Genomic DNA, 21108 nt, shown 5'->3' with positions numbered 1-21108 from the left:
ATGCACCTTCATTGACCGCCTCTCAATCTCAAGACCAAGTGCAAGGTGGACTCCTTCTGGATGTTGTAGTCAGAGAGAGTTCTGCCATCTTCCAATTGCTTACCAGCGAAAATCAATCTCTGCTGATCTGGAGGAATGCCTTCTTTGTCCTGAATCTTGCTCTTGACGTTGTCAATGGTGTCGGACGACTCAACTTCAAGGGTGATGGTCTTTCCCGTCAAGGTCTTGACGAAAATTTGCATACCACCTCTCAATCTCAACACTAAATGCAAGGTAGATTCCTTCTGAATGTTGTAGTCGGAAAGGGTTCTTCCATCCTCAAGTTGCTTACCAGCGAAAATCAATCTCTGCTGGTCTGGTGGGATGCCCTCCTTATCTTGAATTTTGCTCTTAACGTTGTCGATGGTGTCGGAAGACTCGACTTCGAGAGTGATAGTCTTACCAGTCAAGGTCTTGACAAAGATTTGCATACCACCTCTCAATCTAAGAACTAAGTGAAGAGTGGACTCTTTTTGGATATTGTAGTCGGAGAGAGTTCTTCCATCCTCAAGCTGCTTACCAGCGAAAATCAATCTCTGCTGGTCTGGTGGAATACCTTCCTTGTCCTGGATCTTGGATTTAACGTTGTCAATAGTGTCAGAGGACTCGACCTCAAGAGTGATAGTCTTGCCGGTTAAAGTCTTGACGAAGATCTGCATACCACCTCTCAATCTGAGAACCAAGTGAAGAGTGGACTCCTTCTGGATGTTGTAGTCGGAAAGGGTTCTGCCGTCCTCTAATTGCTTACCGGCAAAGATCAATCTCTGCTGGTCTGGTGGGATACCCTCCTTGTCCTGAATCTTCGACTTGACATTGTCAATGGTGTCGGAAGACTCAACCTCCAACGTGATGGTCTTACCCGTCAAAGTTTTGACGAAAATTTGCATACCACCTCTCAATCTCAACACCAAGTGCAAAGTGGACTCCTTCTGGATATTGTAGTCAGACAAGGTTCTTCCGTCCTCAAGTTGCTTACCGGCAAAGATCAATCTTTGCTGATCTGGTGGAATACCCTCCTTGTCCTGAATTTTGGATTTAACGTTGTCGATGGTGTCGCTGGACTCGACCTCGAGGGTGATGGTCTTGCCTGTCAAAGTTTTAACGAAGATTTGCATTTGTGTCTATGGATATTGTGAGAAAAACTAAGTATGTAAATGTGGCGACTTTGCCTCCTTATATATTTCCGGAAAGGGGTGTAGATAAAGTGCGCGGAAAGGGGGTCACGTGTGACACCTGGGGTGCGGCGAGGAAAAAGCAATTCACAAAAAAAAAGAAATTCGCCTACCTTCGAAGCGGCTGGCTCACACAAATAGTCAGTGCTACATTAGATAGTATGGAGAGATGGCCTCGAGAGGTTTTCGGAAAATGAGTATTACAGGCTACTTCTAAAAATTGGGTTGACTTGCGTTGGCAGCATTGAGATTCCTGCTTAATTCTCTGCAACCTATTTTTCCAGATTCCTTTTCCTCGCCTAGTGGTTGCTTTTTGTGAGAGGTGAGTGGGAAGTAGCCAAATGTACAAATTGTTCAAAGCGCTCTCATAGGAAAACAAGAACTGAACATGGCGACAATTGCAAAGGTTTGTACAACTACCACAAGTAAAATTTAAAGGCAATTGCTACTTTCAATCCGAGTTCTGTCTCTGTAACTTGTATTAGGACAAAGTATGCAGATAAAAGTGAGACACTTGACTCTCGTTGAATGAGAGTGGGCTGATTCCCCAGGGAAGGAATTGACTATTGATTATGCGGCTTGACTTTCAGTCCTGAGAGCTACTCGTACTGAAGTGTCATGAACCTCAAATAGAAGCATCACAGAGCTTTTTCTGCGGATAAATATCTAAGTTTTACGTAGATTTTGCAGCCATTAGTCGTGCGTGAAAACGCATGCTTTCCACAAAAAGATCACTTCTATCTAAATAAAAGTGCTAGCAAGACAGTGAATGTGAAGGTGGTACAGCTCGATTGTTTCTACAACAGGGACTCATGGACATTGCTTGATTGTATATTAAATAGGGATTATTATCAAAAGTCGTAATTCATAAGCTGTGGGCAACACAGTAGGAAACTGCAAATGCAAATCTAAAACCGTATGTGTTGAACAGGTACCAATAGGTACTGGGGACAAGTAACGTTCGAAATCTGTGAAGAAATGCTCCTCGATTTGTCAACCTGCGTAAGGTCTTGAAAGGAGACGCAAAGCCAGTTCGTGGAGTTAAACACCAGTCAAGTCTATTGAAGGCGATGAGGTCCTGTTTTCGGGAATCGTCATGATGATCAGGAACAATTTTGGAACTGAGCACGACGGGCGATGCAAGGTACAAACACTTAACTGGAAGTGTCTTAATCACTAGACTTTGATGCTTTAACAGTACAGCAGAAACATTATCATTTTTCAAAATTGCTTGGGCGACAATTTCACCAAAGGGGGTTGGCCAGTACCGTCTAGCGATCTTGCTGCAAGTCTCTCGGACCCGCCAAATCTCATCTCGAGCCTCATATTGTCCAAAGAGTCTCTTGAGACCCTGAGAGCATCGTCATCCTCGCAAAAACGCACCACCGCATCCACCTTAGCGTAGATGGCCAGCGCATACGTGGGCAGAAACGCCAAAGTCGCCAATGGCTGCACTATCAGCGTGTACTTGAGTTTGAGCCAGTTCATGAAGCTTCCAGAGCCCCACTGGCACAAGTAGACAATAACGGTGAGGCACTTGAGAGTTACAAGCTGAGAGACAAACTCGTTCTGCCTTTTTTGTGGAGAAAACGTGTGTGACCGCTGGGGAGGGGCGAAGGAGTGGGAGTTTTTCGTCGAAAGCGACCTCGACCGGGTGAGATGGTCAACTTTGGGAAACAGCAGCTTGTGGGCCTGAAGAAGGATTTTGATGAGCTTCTTCTCCAATACATCACACACTGTCTCCATCTTGCGTGGCTCAAACGTCAATATCGAGAGGTCAAGGAGCTCACTGTTATAGGGCCCCAAGGGCTCCAGGGAGAGCGCTGGCTGTTAGTAGGGAGAGGGCAAAGAAAAAAAAAAGCGGTTCTGGTGAATTTCACGTACCGTGCCTGATTTTCTGCTCTGACAGAGAGCTGAAGCTGAATAGAGGCATGTAGTAGGGAGAAAAAGGAGCAGTTTGTAGAATTGGCCAGGGATTTTTCTTGATTCTTGCTATCGGCTATTCGGCTTAAATAGGGGCCGCGATGACAATGCTAGCACGAAAAGGTCGGCAGCTCCGGAGCGCAAATTGGGTGAAAAATTGGGCAAAACCAAGGGGATTTATACAAGTTGTGCAGAGAGAGGAGGGCTTAAATGATGGAAGAATTTTTCTGTTTCTGGAATGAAGCCTCCTTGTTTGCTCTGTTCACCTGGCTATGACTTGAGACATTATCATGTGTAGGTGGGGAAGATAATCTGGGGAACCAATAGTTGAGCGTGTCGAGGGTGAGTCGTGAATGAGCACATTGTATGAAGATGCAGAGAAGGTGCTAGCAGAATAGGGGAGGGGTCGAGAAGCAGATGAGATTAAGACGAAAGATTGATAGGAGAGATTGAGAAGAAATATTGAGAGGAGAGATTGAGACGAGAGATGGATCAAAAGAATGACACAAAATAAAGACTCTCTTATAGATCCGAAAAATGTAAAGGTAGAGTGAGAATTTTGCAGAGCGTAAACCCACGGCAAGAACGTGAATTAGGAAGAAAGATGTAGACAAAGTCAGATCCTTCAGCTTGTAACTCTATTGTGGCAGCTGATACTTAGCTCACACTGGCCATAGACAACAAGCTAGATGTTTTGTGCTAACATGGCCACAGACAATGAAAAACGGGGATTTTCGAAGCCACAGAAATTTGGTCAGGTTGATTTCTGGACTCTGATACTTGGGGCCCCTGTAGGCTGTGATTGGCTCTCAACTGTGGCTCTCCCAGGGACACATATATGCACTGAACAGAATGGCAATTTCACCGTTATCGACAACTCAGCCATTCAAAAAGGAGAATTTGAGGATCTTCCTGGCAATCGATATACCCTTTGGGACCATTTCTGGAAAACACGACACGGTCCTTATACTGTATCACGGAAGCCATTGTCTGCCTGTGGGATCCACGCTGACACAAAGCTCTCTCAAAATATGATTTCTAGAACTCCCAGATGGACATGAAAAGAAAGAAAGGTCAAATATGTGAGACTTTGCTTCTGAGGTCGATGGTAACCTTTAAATACTTTTCTCTAGTGATTCACACCATGGCTGCAAAAATGTCGCGCGAACGGCGTTAAAGAGACCCACACAAAGTAGCTGAAAATTCGTGCAAATCAAAAACAAAAAAGACACCAATGTAACCCTCAGAGTATAGTTACTTCAACCATATCATTGAATTGTTCGAAATTGCAAAATGTACCAGACTGAATCGACACTTGCTGAGGCAGCTACGACATTGTCGCGCTCACTTTCTTCCTCCCGCGGCCCTTCGCCTGCCACAATAGAACCTAATAAAGGTCTGGAAGCACTAAGAAACGAAAATCAGTTGACAATGAGTTCGTTAGAACACTGCACTTTTTTTGCTGTAGCATCACGTGATAACAGATTCTTAAACCCCCAGCTCAACATCAATTTCAGCAATTCCACCTCTGTTCTACCTCTTGTGGGGACTTACCGCAACAGTCAAGAACTCAGAAGACTCTTAGGCTGGAGAATGGGCGTACTGCACACAAGCGACCAAAGAACATCTATTTTTTTTTCTCTATCGCACACTGCGCATTTTCTCGTTTCTATCAAAATTTCGATAACGATTTCTTTGCTCTGTCCATCAACTACACCTTTTCTTATATATCACCTCCATACTACCAGGACCCGTGCTTTGTTGGTGATACCGTGACCCGGGAAAACCCGTACACCTTCCCATAAATCCGTCTTCCCGTTTTACTGCTTTCCCCCTGTGGCATCTGGCACATCAGGCGATCTCAACCAGTTGCCCTTTTTTGAAGGTTTAACCTCCACCAAACCTTGGTCTTGCATCTGTCAGCCTCAATCGTTTAAATTCAGGCCCTCTGCCTAAAGTTCAATTTCAATCCTAACATCTATACCGTGTTGTTCGTTCACACCATGTACTGATAATGAGCCAACCAGCTTGCCCTGATCAACAAGACCAAGACCAAATCGACCGTTCCGAGCCGTCGGAACCGCCGCTAGGTGGCCTGAAAGACGCTACCGCCGACCACGCGCTGGACGGGTCGGTTACACTGTCTGTTTCGTCGATTTCGCCGAAAAAGTCGACTCCTTCATTCCACTATGACTCAGACATCTTTGCCAAGTGCCTTCAGTTTCTCGAGGAGAAAAACCATCACGGTTTGGCTCTTTTAGCAAGACAAAAGGGCATTCCACCGTTCCTTCGATTTAAAGTGTGGCCCGTGTTGCTTAAACACCACCCGTTTGTTCTCAATCCGTTTATTCAGCCCGATAACAATTTGTCAGACCAAGATAGCCTGACGGAGACTTCCGATCACGATTCCGCCGACTCTGAGCTTAAGAGAAGAATACGAAAAGATCTAAGAAAGTATATGCATCGCGTGGCCAGCACCTCCGATGAGCCGCTTTCGGAAACCGAACTGAAGTTGTTTGACACGTTGGAGAAATCCGTGTACAAATTTGTGGCTAAATGGGGCAGAATTATCAAATACGACTCCTCCCTCTCTTGGATCGCGTTGGGTCTCGCGGAATGGTTTCCTCCGATCCCTCATTCGCCATGGGTGCTTTTGGGGCGCGATGTGACGTCGTCGAATAATACCCATATGGGATCGGTTTTTGATGACTACGAGGAGTTTATTCAGTCTCAACCAGGCCTAGATACTTACCTAGACAAGTTAGTGGAGGACGAGACGATCAGCAACATGAACTTTCATGAGGTGTATGAGCGTCTCGTGTTAATTCTTTTGCATTCTCCAGAGCTGGCCAACAAAAGGGACATAGCCTCCAAGCTGGTGAAAATCGATAAGCTGACACTCCCTATCAACGGTGGAACAATTGAAGAACGTGTTTCATTTTTCATTTACGTGTTTCAAATTCTTCTTCCGGAACTTTCTGACTATTTTCTGGAGGAACAGATTTTGAACAAGTTCGGATCCCATTACGATGAATGGCTCATTTGGTGGCTAAAGTTCTGCGGTGCTAAAGTGTGGTCTCGTGTCGATAGAGGCCGTGTGTGGGACCTTCTCGTCGGGTGGAGACTTCAAAGCAAAAAATCCGAAAACAACAAGCATTACTACAGCGATAAGCTTCGTATATCTGATCAACTTCTTGAGAAGTTGGGTCCCGATGTGTTTTGGACCGTCAACTACGATGAGGACCAATCCCCGTCACCCCCACTCGCTAAGAAGGACTCTTTTAAAGATCTCATAAATGAGTTGCACATTGAGCCCCAAGGAAACTCAGATCGAGGCTTAGGCTCTAATTCAAACGGTGAGTCGCCCTCACGGAAAAAGCATCTATCAAACTCCTCAAACTCCTCTTCGCCAGCATCGACGCTGCCGTCTCTTCTGCCACCACTGGAATGCTCGCTGACATCGAGCTGCGATCAAAACAGCGCAGTCATACCGTTTTCAAAAATTGATATGCACATTGAGCTACTCTTTGTGTGCCTAGCTCTTCTACAGGCCAAAGGAAACACATTGGTGGAACTTGACCAGCACGAAATCCGGACATTCTTGTCAAGACTTCCCGCAAAGTCATTCAAAGCCAGCGACAAGTACAAGCAATATCAGGAGCAGAAAGAAAAGGAGAGGGGCGCTACATCCCCCGATCACGGGTTTCGGTACGACTACATGGACAGCATTATATATGAGGCAGGCGAGTTGTGGAGAAAATGGCTCTGGAGAGAGCAGACATCATAGAGCGTGAAAAATAGAGAACAAATGCGAGAGAAGGAAGGAAAAACACTAACAAAAAAAAAGTAAACTCCACCGTTATCACCAACGTCGTTGCGCTCAGCACCAGACCAACCCTTCACTCCACGTACATAAGATTCATTTAGTATCACTTCTATCAGATATGACCCAATTGACGACTAACAGAACAATCCTTATCGAAACTAACCTACGTATCTTTGTTTGAAGGTCCTTCTCAATCACCGAGTCGGTGATACCCTACTGCATATACTCTCACAATAGGTCCCACCTCCCCCACATCACGGGAGGGTCCTTTCTCAGCATCCTTCTTCTAGCTTTTCGGCTATACCAGTCAACTTCACACTACTCCACTCACTATGGTGCTCAATCCAGGCTACAGAGTGAGAAACCTCCTAGCGCTAAACTTTGCTGGGTTTGCGTGTATCTCCCTTGTGGTGTTCCTTCTGGCTTCGCAGCCATTCTACTTATCAGATGTCATTGGCGTGGACCTGAAGAAGATAGGTTCTGTGGTGGGCACTTTGGGTGTTTTGGATGAGTTGTCTTCCATCTTTGTTGCTGTCTTCTTGGGCACGTTCAACGATAAACTCAACTTCTGGGCCCGATCGTCCACGAGGTTCTTTCCCTCGGGACCCCGGATTTTGGAGTTGGGTGGCTTTTTACTATTGGCAGCGTCTCTCTTTGGGTACGGGAAATTGGCTCACAGTGTTTTTCCCGATCTTTGGTTCTGGCGTGCTATTTTTGCCGTGGCGGTCACGGCGTGTATGAGTATTGTAACGGTAATGCTACACGAAGCGAACAATTCCGATTTTGCCTGGACAGACTTGGCTTTCTGGAGAATGTACCAGCATAAGCCAGAGCACCAGGAGGTGGAAGAGGGGCTCTTGAGCGAGGAGCCAGCTGGCTTAAGTCATCCTCAGAAAAAGAAGCACGGGAAGCTTTCGGCCATGATCGGCGTCTCGACAGGACTTGGAGCTGTTTTCTCCGTCTCGTTCTTTTTGACGCTTCCAGTGAAGCTCAGCGACCATAACGATGATCTCACGAGAGAGGGTTCGGTGAGGTTATCGTATGTGCTTTTGGGAGTCTTTGCGTTTGCTGCTGCTGTTCTAGTGTTCACATTTGCGTACGATAGTGCCAAACATAGGAAAGCCGCTGGCGTAGGAGGCAGTGAACAGGATAAGGAGCTGTCGTATTTGGAATTACTCAAACAGGGCCTTCAGGCTTCCAAGTACAACAGAAGGGTACAGTTGGCGTACGTCAGCTCGTTTGTCTCCAGGTCCACAACGGTTGCCAATTCCGTATTTATTCCGCTCATGGTGTTCAAGTTTTACTCTGAGCACGGCAAATGCAGCGGTTCGGCGTCAGAATCGGCAAATACGCCGCTGAAGGATGAGTGCTACGATGGGTACGTCTTTTCTGCTATTCTCACTGGAGTAGCGCAAACGGTTGCCTTGGTTTCCTCGCCATTGTGGGGGATCTTGGTCGACTCCAACCGTTTGGGGTGTCTGATGACATTGCTCATTGCGGCTGCTAGCGGTATGTTGGGCAGTTTTGGACTCTGTCTTGCCAGCGTAATTGGTGGAGACGGCTACGACCCACGCAACGCCGTTTGTTTCATCCTTGTGAGTTTCATCGGACTCTCCCAGATCGGCACCATCATTGCCAGCATGAGTCTTGTGAGCTCGATTGGGCTGAGCATCGAGTCAGCTGAACACAGGGTGATTGGCAGTATCAGTGGATGCGCCAGTGTGTGTGGTGGGTTTGGGATTTTGTTGATCACGAAAGTGGGCGGGTCATGGAGTGACCATTGGACGTTTGGCCCGTTCTTCATTTTGGGCCTGCTCAACGTGATTTTAGCGGCGGCGTCCATCCTAGCGACGAGAAAGTAAACGAGCCACGAGTAGAAAGTGGTTCTAATTGGGTCTCAGGGGACCAGCGAGGATCTATTTATGTAAACGGGATTGAGAGGTAATGTATGATTTTTCATAGACAGGAGCACTTCATCAACAGTAGCAGCCTCTGGAAACAAAAATTATTAAAGACACATATTAAAGATTAAATTACATTAATACCTTCTTCCCATCCAATGGCATCTGGCAAAGCGTAATGGCTGCAAATGGCCTCTGCGGATTCGGGCGCACTAAAAAAAAGCCCCATCTCCAACTGTTGATCTGAAACCAACTACCACTCACATCTTGAGAGAAACACCTCCAGAAAAAAAATCAACAACCTCAAAATAGATAAATCCCATCCTGCATGCTTGAGGTGCTCCTAACGGCAGTGCCAGCTCTTTGCTGGCTCCTTTGTCGTGTTGTCCAGCTTCTCCAGCAACCGCTGGAAACGCTCTTTCAGAAGTTGAACATCGACATCCCCCACGCTCCTCAAGTGACCGTCGACTGTCTTGGCCGCAATGATGTCGTACTCCATTGGGACCTGGAAAGTGCACCTGACGAAAGTATTTACTACGTGGTGCTTGTGAACGGACGAGAAGCCGCTACCTTAGCGGGTAGGTCCATCAAGGTGTGTGGCCTTGAGCTGGGGAAGATGTACCAGCTCCGGGTGTTGGCGGTGAACGCCACGAGCAATTTCCGGGCCCAGAGTATGGCAATCTTTGTCACGACCAAGGGGCTGCTTGAGGGGGTCGAGTGGGAAATGCGTTCGACGTTGGTGAACAAGACAGAGGGAGGAGAGGTTGCCAAGGACTTGATTGCGGTGGAGGAGGTGGAGAAGATTGAGGACTTTGGTATTCTTCATAACCAGTTGGTGGCGTACCAGCTGGAGCTCCAGAGAGTGATTGCAGATATGGCGGCATTCAATGGGTCGCAGCAAGCAGAAATGCTGGAGCTTGCAAAGAGCTACGACGAGTACAAGGAAATGTTGAGCGAAGAGCACGAAATTCGAGGGAAGAAGGACCTGGATGTGAAGACTCTCGAGAAGAAAAAGGATACCTTGACGTTCGAGAAGCTTAAGCTCTCGAAACAGCTTCGCAATCAACATTCGCATAAAACCATTCACGAGTCAAGCTTGGCAGAGTTGAAGTCTCGTGTGGCAAAATTGGAGGAAAAAAAGCATCACGTTTTGAACACGGCGAGCCTGGAAAAGTCTCGTGTGGACGCTCAGGTCGACCGGCTCCATGGAGAAATCGCCGAGTTGAAGAGTCAGTTGATCAGTTTAGAGAGCCAGTCGAAACAGCTCAATATCGAGAAAAAAGAGTTGGCGCATGTGGCGAGTAATTTGAGGCCGTTGGTGGAGCAGTTCACTGTGTTCAACTCTCAGCCTGCCGCTCCGGGTGGTGACCTGTCGCCAAACGGGTCTCTGACCAGCTTGAACTCGGCTTCATTTGAAGTATTCACTCGTGACTCGCTATTGAATAAAGGGGGTGCTGAGCTTTTGCGGAAACTCACTGTTTTAAGACCAGAATGGGAGGCAGAGATCAACAAAGAATTTGAGTTGCTCACCTCTCTTGAACTGCTGTGGAAGTCTGCCTACAGGGCAGCCATCCGGAAATTTGTACTGCTACACAACAGTGTCGAACAGGCTCGTGCTGCTGCCAATCCAGGGTATCAGCCACAGAAGTTGACCGAGTACCAAGCTAGTGTCGAATTTGGCGGCTTCAGCAATGCTTTGTCCAAACCTCGCATACCAAAAGTCTACACTTTCATCGACGAAAACTCATCTCCAGCGGTCGAGTCTCCAAGATCTGGTGCCGTTTCACCTCCTCCAGAAAAAGCAACTACTCCCCTATATGGTAGGGTATATGAAAACTTGCTCGATAACAATCTGGGAAGCTTAGGCATTGACAGCGCAAATACAACCAACAAAGAATTTTCAGAAATTCACCCATCGAATAGAGATACATTCGATCAAAATCCAGTGAATAGAGATTACCAGATGTCCCAGAGCAACAGTCTCAATGTGCCATTGATGTCATCGACATCTTCAGTTGGTCGGAACTACAACGGAGGCATGTCCCAGGCGGCCCTCTCCCAAACGAGCCTTGGTGGTCAGAATAGCTTAAACCCACACTACAATGTGCCTCTCGAACCTACGGCATCTGGGTCTCTGATCCATGCCTCGCTTTTAGGTAATCAACTTAACACGTCTGACAGTCTCCAGGGGTTTCTGTTTCCACTCCAGCCTAGCCTTCTGCAAGGGATGCAACATGACACGCACAATTTGCAGCATCCCTTGCAAGATTCGCTTCACGGAGGGTTAAACCAGCAGAGCAACATGCAACAGATGCCCTACTTATCCAGTTTATCTTACGACGATCAAATTTACGGACGGTCACCCACTTCGGATAATCCGCCATACGCTCAACTGCAAGTGTCGTCAATGTGGAATACCCACGGCAACACAGGAGGATCCGGGACAAATGCTCCAACGAGCAGTTATATAGGCAACATGCAATATCCCAAGCAAATGTCGCTTTCGCCACGCCCTGGAGCCGTGGAGTTGTCTCCCTCACTGTCGATATTGCCTCCACAAACCGACCTCTTGGACTCGCTCATGCTTTCCAACCCGCAGCTTCAGCCCAGTGCCTTGTCGAGCAACTTGTCGCTGAACATATGGCTGGATAGGCTTGGAGCGGGACTTGGCGGCCACAACCGTGCTCTTTCAGGCGGCAACCATATATGGAGACACGATGTTCAGAGCGGGGGGATGGCGCCAGACTTCCAGCCTTTCAACGTGGAAAAGAAGAAGGAGCCAGACGCCGATGACATTCAGCTGTTATAGAGCAAGTGAAAACCTGATTGCCATCGATCAAAAGTTCAAGTAGAAACTCTCCTGTTATTTAATGTGTTCTAAGTTTCAACGGTTGTTCTAGTCTACAGTGAACAAGTCCATCACCGAATCATAGTTGTTGCATTCAGCGAAGGCGTATATAAAATGCATTGACATCAGATAGTCTAAGTTCGTCTTCGTAGCCACGCGGAACTACCTGTACCAGCAAAGATAAACAAGCCAGATCAAGGGAACCTCAAAAGTGCTCTACGGCCTCGGAGTTGGCATGCTTACATTAGCCATTTTGCAGCCATTCGCGAACGCTTACAAAGCACCAACCAAGCATAGCCTTAGAAAGATAAGGAGGATCAATGAAGAATATTAAATCAGTAGCAGACTCTATAGCTAATAGCCTTACTTTTGGGGTAAAGTCCACTATTCTTTTTCTACAATGTTTTCTTTTTTTTGTTTTAGAATGCAAAAGGCAGTGAGGCGCTTAAACGCACCACAATGCCGTCTTAGATTCTGCTGACTAAGAGGCATCAACAAAAGAACCGAGTTCAATCGAACACGCAATTTGGGGCCAAAACCGAACAACAAATCGAAGCGCCCAACACGCAAAATTCAAATTTCCCCAAGCAGTGACTATGGTCACTGGCACTGACTGAGGGGACAGCGCCTTGGGACTTTTTCAGGCAGCACCCGCCAATAGCCGAAGGCTGGCAACCCACCCACCCATTGTCTCCACACTAAGTTAACCCACACCGAGAACCAACTGATGTAGCACCGATTCCACGCCGGAATTGCATTTCCAGATTCACTTTCTCTTCCCGCAATAGCAGCCGTTGGCCAGCACCCGGGGAGACCCCTCCAAAACACTCTGGGCCCTCCGAGGCATTTTGGGCACTTGGTCATTTGTACAGGCGCTGCGGTGGGTGCAAAAAGTCTCTCATCGCAACCGTCACCCTATGCATCATGCTGCTATATAGACCCTGTAGGGGCCACAAGGCCACCAGTAGTCGATTTCTACAATTTCACTTCCGTGCTACTTTTCTTTCCTTCGTTGACGATTCAACGAACCTAACCCTCCAACTAGTTACCTCCACTACTTTCCCACTGCCATTCCACTATCGTCATGACCATACTAGAGGAAAGAGAGACGTTCAGCGTCCACAACGAGTTCCGCAGCGACACCTTTACGCTTCCGACAAAACACATGAACCAGGTGGTGATGGACAAAATCTCCAGCGGGACCCTTTTCCTCGGGGATTCCGTCTACAAAGAAGACCCTTCCACGCTTGAGCTCGAGGCGAGAATGGCCCAGTTGACTGGCAAAGAGGCGGCGCTTTTCTGTGTGTCTGGAACACTTTCAAACCAGATTGGGCTTCGAGCTGCTTTGCACCAGCCCCCTTACTCAATTCTCTGTGACCACAGAGCCCACATTTATTTGCACGAGGCCGGCGGCACCGCTACCTTGTCGCAGGCGATGGTGCACCCGGTGAAGCCGGAAAACGGCAACTACTTGACGTTGGAGGACATTCTTGAGGAATACACTCCCGATGATGGCGATATCCATGCGGCACCTACCAAAGTTATCAGCTTGGAGAATACTTTGCACGGAATCGTCACTCCCGTGGACGAAATACGGCGCATCAGTGAGTTTGCCCGTAGCCAGGGGATCGTGATGCACCTTGACGGGGCTCGCTTGATCAACGCCTCGGTGGCCACTGGTGTTTCTTTGCAAGAGTATTGCCAGTACTTTGACTCGGTGTCGATCTGCTTGTCGAAGTCGTTGGGAGCGCCCCTAGGCTCGGTGTTGGTAGGAGACCGTAAATTTATTGAAAAAGCCAATCATTTCAAGAAGCAGGCAGGCGGAGGCATACGGCAGGCCGGATTGATGACGCTCATGGCGCTCACGGCGCTCGAGGATAATTGGAATAAGATTGCCGACGCCCATGCGTTTGCCAGAGAAGTGGGCGAGTTTTGCCAAAAGCACAGTATTGCGTTGGAGTCTCCAGTCGATACGAATTTTGTGTTTATCGATTTGAAGAAAAACAAGATGAACGACGCTTTGCTCGTGAAGATTGCAGAGAAGCATGGCGTCAAGCTCATGGGGGGCCGCATAGCGTTCCACTTCCAGTTGAGCAGAGAAAACGTGGAGAACTTGAAGGCGGCGTTATATGAGTGCAAGCAAGAGTCGCTCCGGCATCCTTACGAGGGGAGACGGTGCAACAAGCAAATGTACAACGTGGATGTGATCAAGAATTTACAGCAGCTAAAGGTGGACTCTCAGACCACCAGTACTTAACATTACAGGGAAAGAGGTTTATTAATAGACAATTGAGTGCATTTGAGAAAATGTGGTTGGGGCCGTGTAGCAGGAGATCCCCGTAGAGAGTGATGAGGTAATTGGAAATGGGCCCACCTGACGATTTTACTCTGGCTATATATTCCCAGGAGAGTCTCCACAAAGCTTGTTATATGAAGAGTTGCCAACCAATTGTGAACGGTGTGGGTAGAAGTCAAGCAAGGGAAATATTTGCAAGGATATCCAGAGACGGCTTTGGTCACTTTGTGGAGACTGAAAGAAATTGTTGGTAGGTGGTATTTTCCACGGTTTATATCGAACTCGACACTACCCATGGAAACCTGATCGTTGCTTGGAAATCGACACAGGTATTTGTGCATCATGGAGGACCTCTTAAACAGCGACCGCTAAGGAATAATAAAATACACGCATACATGCCAATTATATACTACTATTACCACACCAGCACCACTAGATCTTCAGTTTGTCTCAGATCAAGCCGATATATACGGTTGCAAAAAGTGGTACCCGAAGTCGGATAAACGTCCGGAAAAACTTTGGGGAGTGGCTAGATTCGCATACCCGCGGAAGCAAAGAAACGATGAATCCTGCACAAAACCCGGAACCCACCAGATGTTTGTTAAAGTTCCCTCTGTTGGATGCCGTCCGCGCAGAGCTATGCGTACTCGGAGCACGGAACACGGCTGAATGGCTGCAAATTGTGACCAGAAAATGTGTCAATATATAAGGGCGCCAAAGCCAAATAAAGTCGGGCTTCGAACTATTGCAACTCATAGAATCTACACAACTCTAACCTAAGTCCAACATGAGCAGCTCAGAATCCTTAAGCTCCCTGGAGCTCGAACCACACAAGCTAGTAAGGGACTCCAGTGAAGAGTACAACGATACCTTCACCCACAATAGAAGCATGGAGCTCACGAGAACACGAACAGAAACAGCCAGATCCCTCAGAGAGTTGGGCATCAGTCAAGACATCCCCCAGCCAGACATCAACATGCCTCCTATGCAAGACCCCATCTTCCCTGAAGAGTACACTTTGGAGACAGAAACAGGGTTGGTGCCAGTGGAAAACCTCGAGAGAATCGGGCGTGTGAAGTCAAGGCTTTCACGAGTGTCGAGCCAAAGAACAGTGGTGACAGGTTCAGACGGCGAGGAGAAGCTTGACCCAGACATTGAGTTTGTCACTTTCCACAAGAACGACCCAGAGAACCCTCACAACTGGAGCATGTTCCGCAAATGGCTTTATACGTTTGTATACTCGTGGGCGGTGATTTCTGCTGCTTACGGGTCCTCGTCTTTGGCTGGTGGACTCCCGCTTATCTGCGAAAAGTACAATGTCTCTGACGAAGTGGCCGTATTGACAGTCTCTTTGATGGTTATAGGATTCCTTGTGGGTCCTCTCCTCTGGGCGCCTCTCTCGGAGCAGATTGGCCGCAGACCCGTTTACTTTGTCAGTTTTGGCCTCTATACGCTTTTCAACGTGCCCGTGGCGCTCTCTCCCAACATAGGCGGTGTGCTTGTGTGTCGTTTCCTTCTCGGTGTATTCTCGTCTTCTGCCTTGACCAATGTCGGTGCCAGCTTGGTGGATTTGCACAACGAAACACGAGGCATGGCCATAGCCATTTTCTCATTTTGCCCTTACTCTGGCCCAGTATTTGGAGGGATTGTCAATGGGTTCATTTCTGTCGATAGCGGCAGATACGATCTCATGGTCTGGGTGAACATGGCGTTTGCTGGAGTAATGTGGATCTTGATGGCACTCATTCCTGAAACGTACGCTCCGGTGATTTTGAAAAGAAGAGCTAAAAAGCTTAGAGCTCAAACCGGCAACGACAAGATCATGACCGAACAGGAAGCTACGCCAATGACATTCTCTGAAATGTTGAACAACAACTTATACCGTCCCATCAAGTTCTGCTGGCAGGAACCCGTGTTGGTGCTTGTGTGTGCATTTGTGGCCCTCATCTACGCTTTGCTTTATGCCTTCTTCTTTGCATATCCAGTGATCTTTGGCGAGTTGTATGGCTACAAAGATGACAAGATTGGCCTCATGTACATTCCTATCTTGATCGGTGCTTTACTTGCTGTTTTGCTCACCCCGGTGCTTGAGAAACAGTACTTGGCTATGAAGAAAAGAAGAACTCCAACTCCTGAGGATAGACTTGTGGGCGCCATGATCGGCTCTCCGTTCCCTTGCATAGCCTTATTTATCCTTGGTGCCACCTCCTATAAGCATATTATTTGGGTCGGTCCAGCGTCGTCTGGATTGGCTTTTGGCTTTGGTATGGTTTTAATCTACTACTCCTTGAACAACTACATCATTGACACATACGCCAAGTACGCTGCTTCCGCATTGGCCACGAAGGTCTTTTTGAGAAGTGCTGGTGGTGCTGCATTTCCACTTTTCATTACACAAATGTACCATGGCTTGGGTTTGCAGTGGGCATCGTGGTTATTAGCATTCTTGTCGTTGGCGATGATCGTGGTTCCTTTCTCTTTCTACAAATTTGGAGGGTCCTTGAGAGCAAAGCTCTGTAAGGAAGATTATTCTGCCAAACTTGTGTAAATCTTATTTTGCATTGTGCATTTATAGACCAGCATTAATGAATAAATGAAGTATCTAACAGTTAGTGTGCTTTTTGCACAGCATGCATGTGTAAATCGTCGCTGGAGGCTTCCAATTCGTGGACACTCTTTGGTGAGTGCTTCGTGTCCCTTATCAACTTAGTGACCCTTGCCAAGTCTGCACCGGTAATTTCTGACATAAAAGCTCCAATTTCAATGTTTTCATGGTTGCCCAACAATCCAGTGTAAGGCTCTTTTTGCAAAAGCTTTTGAGTAATCTTCTCCGAGTTAGAGAAGGCATAAATATTGACATCAACAGCTGAGTGGCCAGAAGTGCTCCAACCCGTCTGAGACCGAACTGAGATCATGTTGTTAAGGAATCCCAAAAGCTTGTTGGCATTCTTAGAAAGCTCCTCTACTGCAGAAACCTCTTCTTCGGTGTAGTCTTTGATACCCATGTCCTTTTCAATAATTTCTTTTGCAATAAAAGATTGGAGCAACGTTCTATCATGGGAAAGTTCAGCCAGCTTACTCATCACCTTCTTCACCAAATACTCACCAGAGTGACTACTATTGAGCAAAACTTCAGGGTACCACAAGTAGTCTGGGTAGCTCTCAGTAATTTGTCTAGCGGTGGATAAACCACCGGTTTCATGGTCAGAGGTCGAAATTACTGTCGTCTTCGTCGAAGTGTTTTTAACAAACTTCATCACTTCCTTCATCGCTTCATCGTATGCCAACACCTCTCTCACTTGCGCCGCAGGGTCGTTATGGTGACCAGCATGGTCAATTCTAGAGCCCTCAATGAGCAAAAAGAAGCCCTTTTTCGACTTTCTTGTCGCCTTAGACAAGGCAGTAAGAGCGACCCTCACCTGCTCGGCCAACGAAGGGTGTTCTTTGGGATCTCTATCAAGGTCATAGGGAATGTCTGTGGGGGCTAAGAGGGAAAGAAGTGGCAACGACACGTTTTTGCCCTCTTGCAATTCGTCAAAAGCCTCTCTGTCTCCGGCATAAGACCATCCTTTATCTTGCGCCTCTAAAATCAAATTTCTATTGTCGTTTCTACAGCCTCCGCTCTCTGATCTGGGAAGGAAATGGCACCTTCCACCACCGATCATCAAATCTACCATTCTGCCCAATGGGTACTCGCCTAATTGATGCTGTGCGATGAGGTCTTCCTGGAAGCGATAGTCAGCATGAGCACTGAAAGCAGCTGGAGTGGCATCGGTTATTCTGGTGGTCACAACAAGCCCAGTGAGCCAGCCATTTAACTTCAAAGCTTCCAAGATCGTTCCACAAGGGTTTTTGTCTGAGTCAACGCCAATAGCGCCATTGTATGTCTTCAAAGCACATGAGAAGGCAGTAGCACCAGCAGCAGAGTCAGTCACTAAAGAGTCGTTTGAGCGAGTACGGGACGAACCGATAAGCAAAGTGTCCAAAGCCAAAACATCATCAATGCCGAGGTTGTCTCTGTATTGTTTAAACGAACGAGCAAGCGATAACGAAGCAGGACCCATTCCATCGGTGACCATGAAAATGACATTTTGTTTTTCATCTTTTTCGCTCAAGAACCAGTATAAAGTGGCAGTCAAGGAGACGAATACTAAGTATCCGATAAGGCAGAGAAGCGCTTTCCACATCGGCTTCTTCTTGGGTTTTTGGAAGACAGCTTGAACTTCTTTCTGGATGAGCGACTCATCATCAACGTAGTCGTCAGTTGGTAATCTTATATACGCCATTTTAAGAAAACATGTAGTTGTTGGTGAAGTTTTGGGATTGGCATAGATAAGAGGCCATGTATCGGCGAGGCTATGTGCAGGTGACCTATAGTAGGTTGAAGATGAAGCAGCCCAGGAAAGATGATGTTCGGAGATAGCCGAGGAAAAAAACTATCTTCATCGAGGGAATTCTCATTGAGATGTGCAATTCGATTTGTTGTTTCTACTAGCATATGGGGGTAGCTACCTCATACAAGCGGAAGGAACGGGTGCGAATTGGGAATGCCGCTTTTCGCTACCTATTGAAGGACTTATTTACGACTGAAGGACCAAATTAGTTGGATTAGTTATATGTCAAGCAATCTTCTTTATGGTTCGTGTGGTGATGTTAATTTCAATGTTTGGTCAGTGGATAAAAGGAAAAGCATGTCGACCCAACAAACTGGATCTGTTACCAAAAGAATTGGCTGCGAAAAATTGTCTAGTCTCAAAGCTCATTGAGTGAACAAGACTGGTGAAAAATGCGGGTTCCATATTCAATCTTCGGAATGATGTTCATTGAACTCATGAGGAAGCGAGACAGACTTTTTCTGGATTAGCACAACTCCCTCGCAGGGCTAGAATTACCTGTAGTTTACAATCATGCCCCTTCGATTCCCACATCAGGAAGTTCAGACTGCTTGTAGTTGAAAGAAGTTCTTGAGGATGGACTCGATCTGATAGACATCTTTTCATGTTATTAGTTGCCACAAAATTCTAACAGTTCTTGTTTCCTTGGTTGCAGAGAATCAAATCAGAATCATATTTCGTGGGGTTTTCACCAATTTACGAAAAGTTCATACGACTATGGGTCCAGAATCTGTTCCGCTTGCCTACTTGGGTACCGAGCTTTCCAGCGGGACCTCCTCTAGAGTTGCCATTCAAGGTAAGATTTGAAGCAGGTCCAAGGCCATTATTCTCCTGGATGAATAAACACTCCACTGGTCCCACCATAAAAATATGTTTTACCTCTTCTCAAATCAAAGACCATTTGAATCCATTTCGATGAAACTCAAACGTTCTTCTTTTGAAATCTCCGGCTTGCTCGGATCACATCCACCGAAGACAGCATTTGCTTCAGAGCTTCCAGTAGACGTTAACACTCTTGGTATACGTGGGAAGTTACGCAATATGTTTGACAAAGTCGCCAAGGTTTTTAGGGGATTGAGTAGAAGGCCAACTGGAGCAATCATTATCAAAGGAACGGTACCTACTTCCCGCTCAGTTCATCAAGTTGAGCAGAGCACAAAGAAAATGAACAGTAAAGTTATTGAAAGACCAATTGTCAAACACAGTTCTCCCAATGCCAATGCCTTTTCAAGGAAGAAGGTCCAAAATCACCTTTACAGAAAGCTAATGAGAGAACAAAATAGGTTTGCCTTTTCTGAAATGCCATTGAAAAATGCTTCTTACGAGAGAATGAAGTTCAAGAACTCTAACTTATTTTCCTTGCTAGTCCAGTAAGTGTCTAGTCGGCTCGAATAATTAATCAAAGCTACCTAGAATACAATGTAGAATTCAAAGCGTAAAGGCTGATGTTATTTGAAGGTGAATGCTAAACTTCTGTTTTTGATTATTCAATTTTGACTATCTTCGAGTGTGCTAGTGTGCTCTACGCCTTTTCTTCTTAATCGAAATCCACCTGGGGAGCCTCGACGCTTTCCAACATTAACTGCGCCATGTAGATATCCATTATCAGAAGACCCACAATTTTTACCACCGACACCCCAGATGGCAATTTGACTCTGCCTTGGGCCTTGTCACCCAAAAGGTCAGTCAACGAAACGAGATTCTTCTCTGTGCGTTCGCTTTGTACGAGCTCTCCTGCCTCTGCCAAAGTATGTTCTTTAGAGTCCACTATCACCTTGTATTCTCCAAAGAAATTGTCCTTCACAAACTGAGGATCAAGCTCCACCATATGGGGCTTATACGAGCCAATTAAAGCAAACACTTGGAAAAAAGCAGGATCTATATTGACGAATTCTTTTTTTATAGTCGGCTCTGTAGAAGGGGAGCACCCGAACACGATGGCTGACTTTCTGATCTTCTCTCCCGCAACACAACTGGAGTTAGCAAAACCTTCTGTCTCGACAGAATCAACCTCACCTATTTCCTTGCAGAGCTTTTGGGCGCTCTCCTCTGACCGACTCAAAACCACCACCTTTTTCACCTTGAACGCCCGCAAAACAAGAAAAACGTGCCAGAACGCCTGCGGGCCTGTGCCAATCACTGTAACCTGCTCAATTGCAGTGTCTGAATCCTTGAGGAGCTTCCAAATAGCAGAAAAGCTCGCTAATGCTGTTCTAAACGCAGTTAGTGTCTTTGCATTCACAGCCCCGAGCAATTGGCCGCTTCGAGGGTCCAAAACAGCGGTGAATCCCTGAAAGCCCAAGCCATTCTGTGAGTTGTAGCTGCCCCCGCTGATCACTTTTGTGCCCACACTATGTGGGGCAGCACAGGGCATGAACAAATGGGTAGTATCGCAGCCAGGGTAGTTCAGTGTGAGTACAGTTCTCTCAGGAACGACATTTGGGTTTGCTTCATAGTCCTGGAGCGCTTGTTCAAACCTTGGGAGGTACGTTTGCTCAAGCTGGTCTTTTGTAATGCTAAGGAGGTGCCTTTTGATCTGGGTGTCTGAGAGAAGCTTCATAGTATATGGATGCCGAAACCGGTGCGGAATTGGCTCGAGTTGTGCGATAAGCCGATGGGGAAAATTGGTGGCTCGAACTAAATGACATGATAATTTTGTGATCGATAGAAAGCTCCAATGCTTGTAGATGGTGTCGCTGAAACCATTGA

At 46.8% G+C, this 21108-nt stretch overlaps 9 protein-coding genes across 9 annotated transcripts; 5 read left to right on the top strand and 4 right to left on the bottom strand. All coding sequences in view use genetic code 12, as the record gives it.

Moving 5' to 3' along the window:
- Window positions 1–8: 8 nt before the first annotated feature.
- On the bottom strand, window positions 9–1154 carry UBI4 (ubiquitin; the record flags this gene model as incomplete). Its single annotated transcript, XM_029036637.2, has 1 exon — window positions 9–1154. One exon carries the CDS (start codon window positions 1152–1154, stop codon window positions 9–11), a length of 1146 nt encoding a protein of 381 aa, XP_028888734.1.
- Window positions 1155–2432: 1278 nt separating this feature from the next.
- On the bottom strand, window positions 2433–3144 carry CJI96_0004383 (uncharacterized protein; the record flags this gene model as incomplete). Its single annotated transcript, XM_029036636.2, has 2 exons — window positions 2433–3034; window positions 3096–3144. The coding sequence occupies 2 exons, from the start codon at window positions 3142–3144 to the stop codon at window positions 2433–2435; spliced, it is 651 nt and encodes a 216-aa protein (XP_028888733.2).
- Window positions 3145–5148: 2004 nt separating this feature from the next.
- CJI96_0004382 (uncharacterized protein) lies at window positions 5149–6921 on the top strand (the record flags this gene model as incomplete). Its single annotated transcript, XM_029036635.2, has 1 exon — window positions 5149–6921. The coding sequence occupies one exon, from the start codon at window positions 5149–5151 to the stop codon at window positions 6919–6921; it is 1773 nt and encodes a 590-aa protein (XP_028888732.2).
- Window positions 6922–7292: 371 nt separating this feature from the next.
- CJI96_0004381 (uncharacterized protein) lies at window positions 7293–8822 on the top strand (the record flags this gene model as incomplete). Its single annotated transcript, XM_029036634.2, has 1 exon — window positions 7293–8822. One exon carries the CDS (start codon window positions 7293–7295, stop codon window positions 8820–8822), a length of 1530 nt encoding a protein of 509 aa, XP_028888731.2.
- A 367-nt stretch (window positions 8823–9189) lies between these two features.
- On the top strand, window positions 9190–11670 carry CJI96_0004380 (uncharacterized protein; the record flags this gene model as incomplete). Its single annotated transcript, XM_029036633.2, has 1 exon — window positions 9190–11670. One exon carries the CDS (start codon window positions 9190–9192, stop codon window positions 11668–11670), a length of 2481 nt encoding a protein of 826 aa, XP_028888730.2.
- A 1123-nt stretch (window positions 11671–12793) lies between these two features.
- GLY1 (Gly1p) lies at window positions 12794–13966 on the top strand (the record flags this gene model as incomplete). The annotated part of the gene is made up of 1 exon (XM_029036632.2): window positions 12794–13966. The coding sequence occupies one exon, from the start codon at window positions 12794–12796 to the stop codon at window positions 13964–13966; it is 1173 nt and encodes a 390-aa protein (XP_028888729.2).
- An 826-nt stretch (window positions 13967–14792) lies between these two features.
- On the top strand, window positions 14793–16553 carry TPO3 (spermine transporter; the record flags this gene model as incomplete). Its single annotated transcript, XM_029036631.2, has 1 exon — window positions 14793–16553. The coding sequence occupies one exon, from the start codon at window positions 14793–14795 to the stop codon at window positions 16551–16553; it is 1761 nt and encodes a 586-aa protein (XP_028888728.2).
- Window positions 16554–16614: 61 nt separating this feature from the next.
- Window positions 16615–18291, bottom strand: CJI96_0004377 (alkaline phosphatase PHO8; the record flags this gene model as incomplete). Its single annotated transcript, XM_029036630.2, has 1 exon — window positions 16615–18291. One exon carries the CDS (start codon window positions 18289–18291, stop codon window positions 16615–16617), a length of 1677 nt encoding a protein of 558 aa, XP_028888727.2.
- Window positions 18292–19936: 1645 nt separating this feature from the next.
- On the bottom strand, window positions 19937–20959 carry CJI96_0004376 (uncharacterized protein; the record flags this gene model as incomplete). The annotated part of the gene is made up of 1 exon (XM_029036628.2): window positions 19937–20959. The coding sequence occupies one exon, from the start codon at window positions 20957–20959 to the stop codon at window positions 19937–19939; it is 1023 nt and encodes a 340-aa protein (XP_028888725.2).
- Between the last annotated feature and the right edge of the window lie 149 nt (window positions 20960–21108).

This window comes from Candidozyma auris, chromosome 5 (assembly GCF_003013715.1).
Source record: "Candidozyma auris chromosome 5, complete sequence".
Taxonomy (NCBI): Eukaryota; Fungi; Ascomycota; class Pichiomycetes; order Serinales; family Metschnikowiaceae; genus Candidozyma; species Candidozyma auris.
The sequence above is the reverse complement of the archived record's forward strand: the minus strand, read 5'-3'. Positions and strand labels throughout refer to the sequence as shown.